Source organism: Haliaeetus albicilla, chromosome 2 (genome assembly GCF_947461875.1).
Source record: "Haliaeetus albicilla chromosome 2, bHalAlb1.1, whole genome shotgun sequence".
NCBI classification, from domain to species: domain Eukaryota; kingdom Metazoa; phylum Chordata; class Aves; order Accipitriformes; family Accipitridae; genus Haliaeetus; species Haliaeetus albicilla.
In genome coordinates this window covers 55,468,391-55,483,592 of record NC_091484.1, presented here as the reverse complement: position 1 = coordinate 55,483,592, position 15,202 = coordinate 55,468,391, and the positions used below count along the sequence as shown (strand labels likewise).

At 37.1% G+C, this 15,202-nt stretch overlaps 1 protein-coding gene across 5 annotated transcripts in view; it reads left to right on the top strand.

Moving 5' to 3' along the window:
- The window catches only part of CDK14 (cyclin dependent kinase 14), a 334,071-nt gene that overhangs the window by 254,451 nt on the left and 64,418 nt on the right, over window positions 1–15,202 (top strand). For 4 of the 5 annotated variants that reach the window (XM_069775346.1, XM_069775384.1, XM_069775377.1 and 1 more), the window contains 2 exons: window positions 9,558–9,697; window positions 13,809–13,955. In XM_069775346.1, the coding sequence (XP_069631447.1) occupies window positions 9,558–9,697; window positions 13,809–13,924 (256 nt within the window). In that variant the 3' untranslated portion in view covers window positions 13,925–13,955. Of the gene's footprint in view, window positions 1–9,557; window positions 9,698–13,808; window positions 13,956–15,202 lie in introns of those variants that run through there. The other variant, XM_069775364.1, reaches the window with a different exon arrangement.

Sequence of the window (15,202 nt, the reverse complement as noted above, 5' to 3'; positions counted from 1 at the left end):
GGAGGACAGGACAAGTAGCTGCTTCCAAGTGGTTGATGGATCTGAGACCCTGGCAAGACAGATTTGTAGGTTAACTGTGATAAATGATCTTTGGCTTCACTGACTAAAGCGAGGTCACCCTTCTTGGGGCACTGCCTGCATGCTGCAACCTTGCCGCAAATTCTTGTTGAAGTACTGAGCAAACAGACCAGTTCTTATTTACATTAGAATGAAATTAAGACTTCTCAAACCCAAGATGATAAAATGTCAGACAGGAGGGCAGAGATTTATAAGGCGGTACTAATGTTTATTTACTAGAATTTAGTTCTGTCTTTTTTTTAGTTTTCAAAAGGCAATAGGTCCAAAAAGACAGCTGTTTTTTCCTTCTGTAGTTACTTAATAAGGGAAAATAGGGGAAACTTTGGTTACTGCCCTAGTGGCTGCACCCACTTGACAAATTTGAAATTCAGAGTTTGGTTGTTTTTTCTCTGGAGTATTTTTTGCTTGGATTTCTTTGGAGAGAAACAATTCAGATTGTTGAGGGTGGGAGGAGGAAAAGCACTGAGCTTTGACTGCATTGTGTGCCAAAGGTTTATTTCAGCTATTTCTATGTTGAGGGGGGGGCGGGCGGTGGCGGTTATTCCCTCATGGTTTTTTTGCTTATGTCCAGCCAGTGAGGAAATAAATATGTGAAGAAAGAATGCTATGGAATGTTAACTCTGCTGCCGTATTTTCTTCCTTTTATCATGCCCCAAGATTCAGTGAAGTTGATATAAATTCACCATGCCTTCTTTTAAAAAGCATAACAGAAAGGCATTCTTCCTTTAAGAGTCAGACTGTAAAAGGTGATTTTCTTTCACTCAGTTTGGTTTAAGCCTGTAAAAAGCATTAAGTGAAAAATCTGATATATTTGTTAGGGCATTTATTGCATTACTAACTTATATTTTCAGTTCTCAGTGAAAGGTTTATAGAGAACATAAACCTTGAAGAGTTTTTGTTCAGGATTAAAGATATATTTTCTCCATTTTCTGGTGAAATAATAGCTCATAAAATGATTGGGGTGTTAGTAATTATTTTTAGCTCTATTTATTTTCCATGGATATTCCGTTCAACTGCTGAGGTGCACGAAAAAGGCCTTTAAAAAACACTCTCCTTGATCAGAAGACTTATGCCCTTTAAAGAATTTCAAAATAATCAAAAGCTTCTGATTAGGTGTTGCCACCATGTTGTTGTTCTTCATCAGTTACACTTGCAGCAAGCAAAGATCTTCCAGTAAACTATAAATCTAGCAAATTCAGTAGTAGTCTGTTGTGGTGTAAGTAATACACTATGTCTTCCATAACTAGTGTCTTTAACACTGGGCTAATGGGATGCTGAAAGAATTAAAATAGCTGATTGATGTGCTGGTTTTGGCTGGGATAGAGTTAATTTTCTTCACAGTAGCTAGCATGGGGCTATGTTTTGGATTTGTGCTGAAAACAGTGTTGATAACACAGAGATGTTTTAGCTGTTGCTGAGCAGTGCTTACACAGAGCCAAGGCCTTTTCTGCTCCTCATCCCACCCCACCAGTGAGTGGGCTGGGGGGGCACAAGAAGTTGGGAGGGGACACAGCCGGGACAGCTGACCCCAACTGACCCAAGGGATATTCCAGACCATATGATGTCATGCTCAGTATATAAAGCTGGGGGAAGAAGGAAGGAAGAGGGATACGTTCGGCATTATGGTGTTTTGTCTTCCCAAGTAACCGTTATGCGTGATGGAGCCCTGCTTTCCTGGAGATGGCTGAACACCTGCCTGCCGATGGGAAGTGGTGAATGAGTTCCTTGTTTTGCTTTGCTTGCGTGTGTGGCTTTTGCTTTACCTATTAAACTGTTTTTATCTCAGCCAACAAGTTTTCTCATTTTTACTCTTCCAATTCTCTCCCCCATCCCACCAGGGGGAAGTGAGCGAGCAGCTTGGTGGTGCTTAGTTTCTGGCTGGGATTAAACCACAACACATGTAAAATCAAAAAGAAGTAATTGCTAAATTCTTTCTAGGGCAAAATGGTAAGTCAGGTTCCGATTAAAATTGCTTAGGAAATACTTTTTCTGGGAAATATATGTATCTTAGAGACACTGCTGAAAACTGAAATAATGTGAAATACTTCAGGCATTCTTCTTTTGGTTTAAAGAATTAGTTGTAGTTTTAAACAGTAGCGGAACACTGTACCTAGCAGTCATGTTGCCTGGAATATCACAGCCTCAGAACTCCCAGAAATTAAGGAAGTTACATGATCATATCACAGAAAGCCACGTTCTCAATAGCTTATAGTATGTTATGACTGGACATATATTGTATATTTGCTGTTTAAATAAGCTTATTTTTCTTCTCTTTAATGTCTGCCATACAGACTCCATAGTTCTTCCTTCATTTGATGCTCCAGCATATATTACCCTGGCAAAAAGATAACTAGTATCAACTGTAAACCTTATTCTGTATCAAAATGGTATAGAACAAGTGGAGGAAATATCTGCAATATAGTCAATGAAGAGTATTGGCTGTCTTCATGCCCTAAGCTCTCAATAGTTGGACTGGGTTTCTTTAGAAGGTTTCATAGCCCAGCATATTTATTCTGAGGCATCAGAGCAAGAGCTAGCCCAGGTGAATGTCAGGCTACAGAAGGACAAAACTCAGGATACTGTTAAGTCTGTTGTACATTGACTGATTCTCTTTAAGCTCAGCATTTAAAGCTCAAATCAAACAAATTCAATTTTTAAAGGTGTTGTATTCTGTAAGGGTGTTAATGTTCTGCTTCCTATGTGTAGCAAACCATTCAAGCTGAACATTGCAAGCAGTGTTGTGTTGTAGAAATACAGCAATGCATCTGAAACGGACACTAAAACCCATCAAATGTAGTACAGGTTGAGTCAGGGAGAAATAGATTAATATCTAAGTTTTTGTCTTGAGTTACATTCAGTGATGATACATAAAAATTATTTTATGATCTAGTCATGACTAAGCTTAATGGCCATTATCAAATGTGAATTGCCATGAGAGGTTGGATCACTTCATTGTCTAGCTTTGGTGTGACCAAACTGAGTCTCTGAAGCCTCACGTGACTCGTGAGCAGTTTAAGTGTCTTAATTCTCCATTCTGAGAAGTTCAGGACCTACAACTATAATTATGGTTTACCTACTGGATCAGTAGATTCTTCTAAAAATTTACCAAGTGTGTAAAAATGATATACCTAGAGTTAAATCTATATTAATTAAAATAGAAAAAAACCCTAGTTGTCTATATTGTTAGAACTTTAATTTGTTACATTCACTTTTTTTCATGAAATGCTATTCATCTTGTCTGCTTTCCAGCTAATGGCATCTGTGCAACTGTCAAGTGAGAATTAGTTCACATGGGTCTGGGTTATTATTACCTTCCTAGAATGTACTGAATGAACTTACCTCCACAGCTTTCCAAATGGGGCTTTGACCTCTTTTACATCAACATTAACAGCAATATCAAAGAATCAAAGACTGATGCTTTTATCTCTGTTCTGTATCAGTGAATACTTATCATTGGTTGTCATGGCTTTTATTTTAATAATAAACATTTTGACCACTTTTTCAGTACTTCAACAGATAAGACTGCTGATGCTGTGATACGGTAATATAATTAAAAGGGATCAAACTAATTTCTAAATTCCCAAAGAGATTGTTTCATACACCCTTACGGAAATTGTGAAGGTCTGAAGACTGTGGAGTGCAGTGTTGTGCAGGAGCACAGAGCAAGGACAGATGCTGGGAGCAGTATAGTCACATTAATGCAGGATTTGTCCCAGCCTAGCTCATCTAAGAAGCCTGAGTGGGATGTTGCACAACTGTGGCAATCTTGCATCTAGTGAGGTACCGAGCTAGAAGAGTACAATTAAACCGATGGCCTGGGGAGCCTGGAGACCATACTTTCCCACCTTACATGTGTAGAGAGCTCGGTGTTTCTGAATCTAAACTGCTGCCAGCACCTCTATTTGGGAAGAGCAAGAGGGGCCCCGGGTGTTTGGAGACATGCCTCCTAAAGAACGTGCACAACCCAGCACAACGTTAGGACTGCTGTTGGCAGCCCCATGCAGGTGTGGGGCACAATCCCAACACTGAAATGTGGTTCCTGTGGCTGTGTTTGACTGTAATGTTTACTGTATAGTTTGACTTGAAGTACCTCTACACTGTGCTGTAGAGCAAATTCTGTATTTTGTGATTGATCAGCAACAAGTAAAACCGTGCTTCAGTGAGCCTTCAAAAGCTTTTGTCTCTCTTTGTTCATTAGTTGTAGTCCTCAGAACCCTCTGTGTAAAACACTGAAAAAATGGTAACGTCTTTACTGTGTTAGATTCTCGACTTGAGGTGCTGCTTTATGCCTTCATCTGCATCAAAAGCTAAAAGCATCGCATCAAAACTTGCATTCACTTGTTGCAGTGGTTTCATGATGGCTAAATAAACTCTACAAAAGCTCTGTGGAGTCACACCAGGCGCGTTAGGGAAGCAGCTACTGCACGCTGGAACTGGCACATCAAGTCTTTGAAGACGGTAGGTGTTCTCGGCATGGCTGTAAGAACAGAAAAGGCTGTTGATATTTAGTAAAAAGGAAATGTTATTTAAGGTAGGCCCTGCTCCGATTTGTGTGCTGCGTAGCTGCTGCTAGTAGGGTCACACGTATATTCAGAGGTGCAAACTGTCAAGGCACATGAGGGCATGTCCGTGTCAGCTCGTGAGAAGATAATGAATTTGCAAAGAAGACATTAGCTACACTAGGCATTGTTGGCACAGTTTTGTGTCAGAACTCAGAAGAGGCCTAAAGCCTGGAACAAGGGGGAAAGACTGCCATCCTCAAGCAGACTTGGGTAAAAATGGGGAATACGGCCCTCGTGGCAGTGCGATGGTAGGTGAGATACCACAGGGACTGTACAGGAGCCCTGTGGTTGAGGGGACCACAGCATCCTCTGCGAAACGAGCTGCGAGGGTTACCATATGGCCTGCCTGATTTGCACTGATTTGTTTATTCTCTTTGTACTGTTAAAGTTTAAACTCTGCTAAATGGTGTGATTGTTTGGGTTAACTGTGGTTTTGTCTTTCAGCACTTCAGGTTGCAAGAGATTACTTAGAATAAAGAAGCAGAGCTGAGATTTCCAAAGGGAATTAGGTGCCTCACTCCTCTAGGCCATGCTATAAATGCCAGTCGAGAAATGAATTAATGATACGCTGCGAGAGTCGTATCATGGAAAATATGCACAGTAAATGATTTTTGCTTTGGGAAGTATTTACCTCATGCTGTTAGGAGTATATAGACAGCATATTATCTCCATTTGTTTTAATGCCCATTTGTCTTAATTATTAATGTGAATTTGAGCTGCCTTCTTCGTTGCATTTAAAAGCAAATCACCCCAAGTTCAGAAGTTCACTGCACATGCCCAAAACTTTCTTTTTCTCAAGAGCTTAAACCAAACTTCAGTGATCTTAGTCATGTTCTGCTTGACCAAATACTGACCTTCCTCTGCAGTAGAAAGACATTTAAGCCTGTTTTCTGAAATTAAATCAAATTCTTGTAATCCAATGAGGTTTACAACTGCTCAAGTCTAGTCAGATTCATATATGTTTAAAGTGAGACAGGTTCATATGGTGTTTGTTTTTCTTGAGCTAAGGCTGTATATAGCATTTGGGATTAAGTTGAAAATCTGTGTGTTTCACAAACGTCATCAGAGTACGTGTGTAAAAATACTCCCAATATTTCTAAAACAATATCTAGATATTATTATTTAATACTCATTGCCAAAGGTTTCTCTGTATTCTGCTATACGCCACATTTTCTGAAAGTATGTATGCTGTCATGGCTAATAAGTATTCCTCAGTGAATAGTGTGACAGTAAGTGAAGCGTGAATATTGAGACTTGCCATATCATGCATGCCAAGTTCCTATATGTCCCAACTGCTGTGAGACAAAACATGCTATTATGTTTTAGACACAAAGCCATATTGTATGAAATTCTATCCTGTCACATACTGAAGGAGGTGTATTTAAAAATAAAATCTTTTTTTCTTTAGTTCTTTTTGTTAACTTTTCTGTATTAGGTATTTAACTACTGAACCCCATCAGAAAATTCAGCCTTTGTCCCTACTGAGGAATCATGTTTCAAACTTACATCAGACAAATTGTTCATGTTTTAAGGAGGATATTTTAAAGAGGCTATTGGCAAAAAAAAAAAAAAGGAAAGAAACAAAACCAAATGTTCCAACGTTCCAGACCGCTGAGGTTATGCACTAAATGGGTTTCTCCAAAAATTTCTGATGCAGTAGATATAATTGAAATACATGATCATACAGTGCATTTTTCGTAAGTAAAAGAATAGCTTGTCTTTAAACAAAGCAGCAAAATTAGTCATGCATTCCACTAAGGCATCAATTTTAAGGCTGACAACATTAGAAGCCCACATGCATATACCTTTTGCAATGTCCACTGATTTCCAGAAGTGACCGTCGCAGAAGACATGGGTTTTGGAGAAGAATTTTTTCATTGCTGTGCAAAGCTCTGTAAACAAAGCTAGAACTTTGATGTAGAACTTTAAAGATACAGCTGAGCCTAGCTAAAAGTGAAGATTTGATCCATGAGTTACTTGGATGATCTTCTTCGGCCTGTATTACACAGAAGGTGAGACTTGATTGTTATGGTCCCTTCTGAGTTTAAAATCTATAGATGCTTGGGAACATAATACTAATAATGTAGCAACTGGAATCTTCAAAGCACTGTAGAAACAAGTAACATCCCCCCTCCCAGCACTACTCAGAGTATTATCAGGGCAGGTGAATGTGATAATTATAGCAGACTGAACTATTTTTGCAGACTGTGCAATGAATTTAGTCTTTTTTCTATTTATTAACCAGTTCTAATTTTGACTGATTTATTCACAACTGTTTCATTAGTTGATGTGATTATGTTGCAGCCCTAGATATTTTTGTTCAGTTTATATTGTATTAATGTATAATCTGCTGATTATTTGATACTTATCTTTGGTTTTTTGATTGATCTCAGTAAACAGGTCTCTCTTCTGTTTCTAAACTGGGAAGATGACTTTGGCTTCCTAAACTGTTGCTACTCAAAATATTTTCAATTTATATTAGTTAATCTGATTGTCTTGCTAAAAAAATTCTTAGCGGTATGCCAGGTACATTGGTGACCATTAATACAGTCAAAATGTCAGCACTACTCTGTTCAAGAGCACCAAGGAACTAGGGTGTCATCATCCATAATTTCACCTGCAGTTCAGAATTCGTTAATATTTGAATGGTCTTTTCTTTTGCTTTGCCTTACTTAATTAGCGTCTTCACTTTACCTATGGGTCAGCTAAGGAATGGCACAATTCTCATATCGGAGGGTAATATTTCACTACTTACTTAAGTGACCTCATTTTTCTGACTTAACAGTAGCTTTCCTTCAAGACAGAGCAAGTTTACTATGGCTCCTAAAAAGGATGCAGCTACCTCTGTGGGGAAAAAAAATATGTTGGTGAAATGATTTGCCAGGACCTCTGAACAAATAATTGGTGCAGGTCAGATTAGGACACAAGGCAGGCTGCACAGGCTCAATATAATCACCAGTCCATGGAAATTTTGGACGTGTAGAAGAATTAATACCAATTCTCCCTGAATATTTACCCCTTCCCTTTCCTTTTCATTGTTAAGAATAGCTTTTTCTCCTGGTATTTTGCCGTGTTCTGTAATGAACTTTCCTGTAATTTTCACAAAAGTTTAATGAAACAATTTCTACAATCTGGTAGTTTAAGGAGTCTGGAATTAATCTAATATATAATCTAATTTATAGGCAATGACTGTTTCATTCAAGATGCCTTTATTTTGTCATGAACTGAAAATGAAAACAGAAGCAATTAGGCCCATCAGAAACACTGGAGTTCAGCGTCTGTTTAACCTGGAAAGGCAATTCCAAATCCTAATCCAGGGAATTCTGTAAGATTATGGTTGATGAGAAATAATGCCCTGAAGTGGTCAGCACTTCTGGGCAGTTCATCCCTGGGTAATTTCTGGACAAATATCCTGCCAGTTCTCAAGAAGAGATCAGATAGGCACAGTATTCAGAAATTCCTATCTAGCATACAGTTGCTAGAAATTAAAAAGACAGCCAGTGGCATATTTTTTGAATCATTACAATTATCAGCATATCATACATATGTCAGCACATAATTTAGTAGAGATGCTTTTGACTTCTAATATTTTTTTTTTTCACACTGAGTGTAGTATGGGCATGACAAAAAGTTGTGTCTATGACATTTGTGAGTTTAAAGTTCTCACTGTAATAACAATTTTTTTTTTCATTTAGTGTTTTCAGTGTTTGTTCTTTGTTGTAGAGATAGTTTTCACCTGTGCATACACTGATCTGTATAGCTTATGCCATGTCAGCCCAATAAAAGAGTAACTGTTTAATCCACCTTCCCTGAATGGCTTTCCAGCAAGTCAGCTTCAGCTGAACAAAAATGAACATTTGCATGAAACATGCTGTGGGATTATTGATTTTAGAGGATAACACAATCTTTTTCAAATACTGCAGTATTTTGGACTGCATTCTACTTTACCTGTTTTGGGAAACCAGTGCATTGAAAAATAGGAGACCTTTTATACACTTTGGCATTTTTACCTGATGAGATCTTTACTGAGCAAAGGCATGGCTGAATTTACAAAGTTACCTACTAATAATAGCAGCACAATGTCAACAAGATTCAGCACCTCTTTTCTGACTACATACTAGAATAAGTCTGGTGGCTTTGGAAATTTAGAAGGCAGCTGCCAAGCCATGTCTTGCTGATTACCATTTTACTCTCTCTCCTCCAAATCTATTATTTTTAGTTTATATTTTCTTATCATATTCCCAAGCATATAGCTCCCAGTAAAACAATGAGTTTTCTTAGACTTCCCTAGGTACCTTAGAAAAGATAATTCACTTACAATTTAATGTTTACATTCCATTAACACCTGATGAAGAGTCAACCCCCTGTATGTGAATATATGAAAAAATAAGAAGTCAGTACTTCCCAAAAGACAAATGTCTTTATGAAACATGATGCATATGTTGCATGTTAAGTGTCATTGGATTTTAAAATTTGATACTTGACAAAGTTGTATGAATACTGCTGTTATTTTAAGCTTGGATTTCATGGGTTTAGATAGTAGTAACCATTTGTTTCCAGCACTGTAAATTTTCAGTCTGTCAGTATGCTCAATAAAATGTAAATGGAAGAATCAAAACAGTTGCTTTCAAGATGCTGTTGCTTATGATCTTTTAGCATACTAGGCAGGGCACATGTGATATGGTATATTATATGCTCTATATTTGTAAAATTTGTATGAATTTTGAGCTATCAATCCAGAAGTAATTAATTGACTCCCTAACCTGAGGAATATCTCTCCTGGTAGTGCTCCCAAATAGACTTTGTCTTTATCCTGGCTAGCAAGACTCAGTGTTTCAACTGTGCTGGCTGCATATGGAATTAGTAAACAGAATAATGAGACTGTTTTTCAGAAAAACCTTCTTGTTTGTGTTACAGGCTGAGCTATGTGAATCACGCAGAAGATCTAGCCTCCAAACTACTCCAGTGTTTCCCAAAGAACAGATTGTCAGCACAGGCGGCCCTGAGCCATGAGTATTTCAGTGATCTGCCCCCACGGCTATGGGAGTTAACTGATAGTGAGTATAACCACCTCCGAATTGATTAAAAAGAAAGACGCTAGTTCATACAGATGCATGTGTGTATGCTAACCCTCACATGCAGACAGCTTCATGGACATACACAGCCACACACAAAATACGTGAGTGCAATTGTGTAGCTTGAAATTACAGAGTTAGCTTGACACAGGACAAAATGGATTCTTTTTTTTTTTTTTTTTTTTTGCTATCTCTGCTCTGCAGTCTGCAGCCAGCTATCTTTGTATTTGATTATGTGTGCAGCCAAGAGAATTATCTGAATTGTCATAAAGCAAAAGGAAAAATACAATTTACATATTTAGTGCTTTTCACTTTATAACATACAGTACTTCTTAACTAGCTGCAGCATACAGGATAAAAATCCAGCCGTGTTTGATTCACAGAATCTCTATCTGTTATAACAGTAACCTTTAAGAAAGGACTCAGCATTTGGAAGTCTGAAAAACACAAAGTAGACAATCAGTTAATTTGCTGAATTAGACTGTGTTAGAAGAGGATGGCAGATGATGTTATTAACTAAGAATGCTTTCAGCATTTACATACATCTTTTTATTTCTTTTATTAAACAAAATGCATTCCAGTTGACTTGGCAGAAATGTTCCTATCATCATGTATGCTGTCAATTATCTCTTTAATAATTGTGAATCATTTATATCATACATGTCCATATCTTTTTCCAGTGTTAAAAGCACACTACTATTTATTCTGGGGAAAAATATTATCATGCATATTTTTGATTCAGAGAAGGTTCTGTTATTAAAAATAGGTTTCACAGGGGAATAACAATCAGCATTTTGCTTTAACTCAACGTGGTGAAGAGAAGCATGCTTGCATTAGAACAGTGTACGTTATTTTCTGCTTTCAAACATGCATCCATTAGCAAAAGATCTAAATCCAGTACTTCGAGGCAAAAAGTTCAGAGATGCAACAATGACATGTGTGTGTGTGTAACTATGGCTGATTTAAAAGTTTGCTTGTAAAAACTGAGGTCCCTTTCTGAATATTAATCCACAACAGATTCTGTTTACATCAGTGTCAGTATGAAAACTTTTGTCTTCCAAAAATTTATCTTTTGTATCCTCAACAGCTGTAGTAGTCACATTTTGAGCTCATTCTGTGGCCTAAGTACCCTACTCCTGACTCTGCTCTGAATAGCACTCTCCCATTTGTAGAATATGAACGTTAAAATCAAACCAGCACCATTAATTTTTGTCCATCACCAGCTCTGTCATAGACCATGTCCTTGCTCTGCAAAAAGATTCCCAGTTTCCTCCTCTGCCATGCTAACATACCACTCAGTTTGCTGGCTGCGGTACTTTATAAGATGAAAATTCAAAGGATGCAGTGTAAATTAAAGATGCTGTTGAAAGTCTGCCTTTGCTGAAACTGATGCAAAAAGAGGTTCATTTCTTCAGGACTAATGAAACATCAAGAATGCCAGTTCATTTATCCTTTTTCCACTAAATGGAAAACAAAAATCACTCTGCAGTGGTGACATCTCAATCCTTCTGACTGTGTGATTTAGTCTAGCCAGGATTTTGAATTCTGAATTCTGCAGTAGTACTTTTCTGTTAATATGGACTTATTACCCACTTGCCACTTAGTTTATCAGTCAGTGGTTAAATCCAGTTCTATCAGTGAAGTAAATGCCTACACATTATCACTCTGCAGCAGGCTGCCAACAGAGACAGTCTTGTCCTAGTCATTAACAAGCACAATGTATGCAGAACACCAGAGGGGAATTAAAACCACAAAAAATACCTCAGGGTGGTATTTTTAATATGAGAATTTAATTTGTAATTTCACAGATTAAGAATTTTGGCTGCATTAATCCTTTTATCAGCTCACAGCAGGTTATTTGCAGAAGCATAACCATAAGGCGATATTCATTGGCAGAAACACGTCTTTGCATAACGTTAAACATCAGGAGCAGTGAAACCTTTTGAAGGGGGGAGAATAAAGATGAAAAATCATTATATTTTAAAGCAAGGTTCTTCTAAATGCCTCCAGTAAAATTTTGAGTTACAGAAAGACTATTTCTGTGTCTAGTAGATAATCATTATGAAGCATAAATCCAGATGCAAGAAAGGACAATTCCAGTATCAAATACTACAATCATTTCTATTTAGTATGACTTGGATATACTTGTAAACATATTTACAAAACAAAGAAGTCATATACTTTGGAGAGTTGGGAAAATGTTTACTGTGTAGTGAAATTACCAGTTTTCGTGATTCTAGTTCTCTGGGTTAATATTTTACGATGAGAAACACTTGCTGTTGATAGTTAATTAAATGTAGGTATAAACACATTGTGTCTTTATGCACAACAGAAGTGTCTGTACACACAAAATCTACTGCCTCCTAATCAAGACACCACTGCAATTTTGTAAATCTCTGTAGTGAATAGTATTCATCATGGAATATATTTTGTCCACCTTGGTCCTAGTGCTGAATTGCAAATTTGGGGATTTAGCACTAAAAACCAAAGAAAGACTCACAGGTGAGGAGAAAGAAAAAGAGAAGGGGAAAAAAGTCAGTCAAATGATTCTCCATCAGAAAATACTGTTCCTTTGGAATCACAGTATTTCATGAAAGTATGGTGACTCTGCCTACATTGAAAAAGTAAAAAAGAAGTATTTCACTTTCTCTTCTTGTTTTGACTTTAGTACTAAGTGTTTATATTCTATGTAATATTTTACAGGATAAAATTTTAATCTTGTGTTTTATTTTAAAAATGTGTGCAAAATGAGTTTATGTGAGAAGCAAAATTTTGATTTTTTTATTTGGCTTGGTTTCAAGTCAAGGCATCATTTCAATTGGGTTGGAAGTTCAATTTCCAGATAAGCTCTGTCTAACATCTAACCACTTTCATTTTTTAAAAATAGTACATTAAAAAGGTAAGAGTTGTGCAGTTCTGCTGAAAACATACTGTCTGGGAATACAATACAATTTATGATGCAACATAGACTTCATTCATCTCACACCTGAGCAGTAATCTATAGATTAACCCCTTTTACTAAATATGTGTACTTGTTATTTTCTATTGAAAAAAACCCCCAGTCCTCCCCCTTTTCTGCTTTCATATTTGAGAGCTCATATTGATTTATTTGCATAGAATATATGCCATTCATAATGTATGTTACCAAGGATAGCAGAATCTCAAAAGCAGGCTGAGATGTCAAAAATACAGTGGGAAGATCTTGTGCACAAAACAATAGCCAGGTCTTTTAAAGACTTAAAGATGGAAGAGTAGCTCCAAAAACTTACAGCTATGCTAAAACAAAGAAAACTGTTACGGCTCCAATCAGTTCTTTAAACAGTCTATTAACATTTCCTCTTGCAACCACGCAGTGGCATATTCAAGGATATTTTTATATGGACACTTGTTCTCAGACAGTATTAAGAGTCAGTGGTTTTCCCCCAATAGTTTGAGGCATCCTAAGTAAAAATAAGTTTTCATATCATCAATGTGTGAATCCTTAACTATTTGCAGTTTGATCCCTGTGATTAATATTATCATGTCTACTAGTAATTATTTGCCTGGTGTTACATGGTTTTTCTAGCTCATGCAGAAGGGGATTGCTTTATGTAAAAGCTTTTTGAGTTGTTAGGATATTTTTAACAAGCCTATTTGTCTTTAACAGTTAATAAAATGAAGTCAAACAAAATAGCTCAGTTCTACTGGCATCAAGATTCTGAAGATGTACTATGTGATGTCAAATTATTGAAAACCTTGCTGCATTTTTTCACATTCTTATTTAGTTCTGAATGCTCTCAGAGCAGAAATTTTAAAATGGAAAACATGAATTATATAGTGGTACACAGGACAAATAAACACACACAACTGGGAACAGGTTTTTTTAGAGGCATGCCGCTAAGAATGTTGTCATCATAGAGCTTCCATCATAATGCATGCAGCTTCTTTCCATTCAGAATTTTTACAGTGCTTACTTGCATAAATAGTGGTATATGTAAAAGCTGTATATATTTACTCAGTGTTGTGTTTGCCATATGTATTAACTAATTATTTTTAAATTACTGCTTTTGCGGGAAAAAAATCAAAGTTTCTAAACTGACACTCTTTTTTGCAGTGTCTTCTATTTTTACGGTACCGAATGTAAGATTACAGCCAGAGACTGGAGAAAGCATGAGAGTCTTTGGAAAAAACAATAGTTATGGCAAAGGTGTATCGAACAGCAAACACTGAAGAATACCTATGTTCACAACTGAAAATGCAGGTAAGGCATGATTATTGGAAAGTATATCTTTGAAAATACTCTTTACTTTACTTCTCTTTAGAGGAAACAAAATATAAAATTCAACTGCACATTTCTTAAATTGCTCATGTTCAGGCAGATAATCTGGTTTTGCAGTTTAATGGTCAATATAAGGAGTGTAAGTTCCTGGCCTTGGGGGCAGGATCAGTGTCACTGACAGGTTGAAAATATTGCAGGAGTTGGTGCCAGCAGATTAAACATTAGGTTGCCTTTAATTTGGACTGATGTTTTTTTGCCCTGGTAAGATATGGAGAGATAAAATACCTCTTGCCAGTTCTGTTGTTGAACTTTGGGGCAAGGACAAGAAATGATTCATTTAGTAGGTTTGGTAGCCCTCATAGCAGAAGGATGTTCTTGATGGAAACAGAGGTGCTGTCATGTTAATGAATTTGATCTATATCACTGGATCTACTAGAACTGGTTTTGTTCTTGGATGGCTTTCAGTCAATACCCCATCTTTTTAACCATAGTTATTCAGCAGTGAAATAGTGTGTAATATGACTTCAGGTATCCTAAGAGTACAACAGAACCTGGGAAGGGCAGGTGAGTAGAGAGGCTACTTACCAAATTACAGTAGGGGAATGGTGGTTGTTATATCATGGCATTAACTCTCTTCTGCCCATATGCATCACCCCAGTGTTTGTTCAGTGGGATTCACCACTTGACAGACTTTTCCAGATTAGCAGTATTCCTTTATATAGCTGCTTTGCTTAGTATGCTTCTCTAAATAGTTTCATACCACAGTGTTTCACAAAATACCCAAAGTGCAGATTAGTTTCATTCAAAAATCCAGGCCTGCCTTTTTTTTTTTTTAAATTCGCGGTTGCTTTTGCGCAGTAAGTCCATTATAACCGCTTGTTATGGAAGTTCTAGGAGCTGAGATAAATGCGCATGCTGCTCGTGTACCTATTCGAAGGTATAGTCTCATATAAGCGTGGTTGACATTCTCATTAAGTCTGTCTTTAACGAAGTCTGCTTGTTACAATATTAGATATAACTTTAATGAATTATATTCGGTTTACTGTTTTATGTTTATGCGCAATTTTTTTTTAACCCTGTAATGTTATGGAGGCTGTTTGCCTGACAGACAGCAACTACTGAAAAACTGAAATGAATAGATTTTGGTCTTGACAGCCTGCCCCAATTTTTGCACAAGCTCTTCACCAGCAAACCATTTAAGATTTTCTAATGTCAGAAATGAGGCTGCC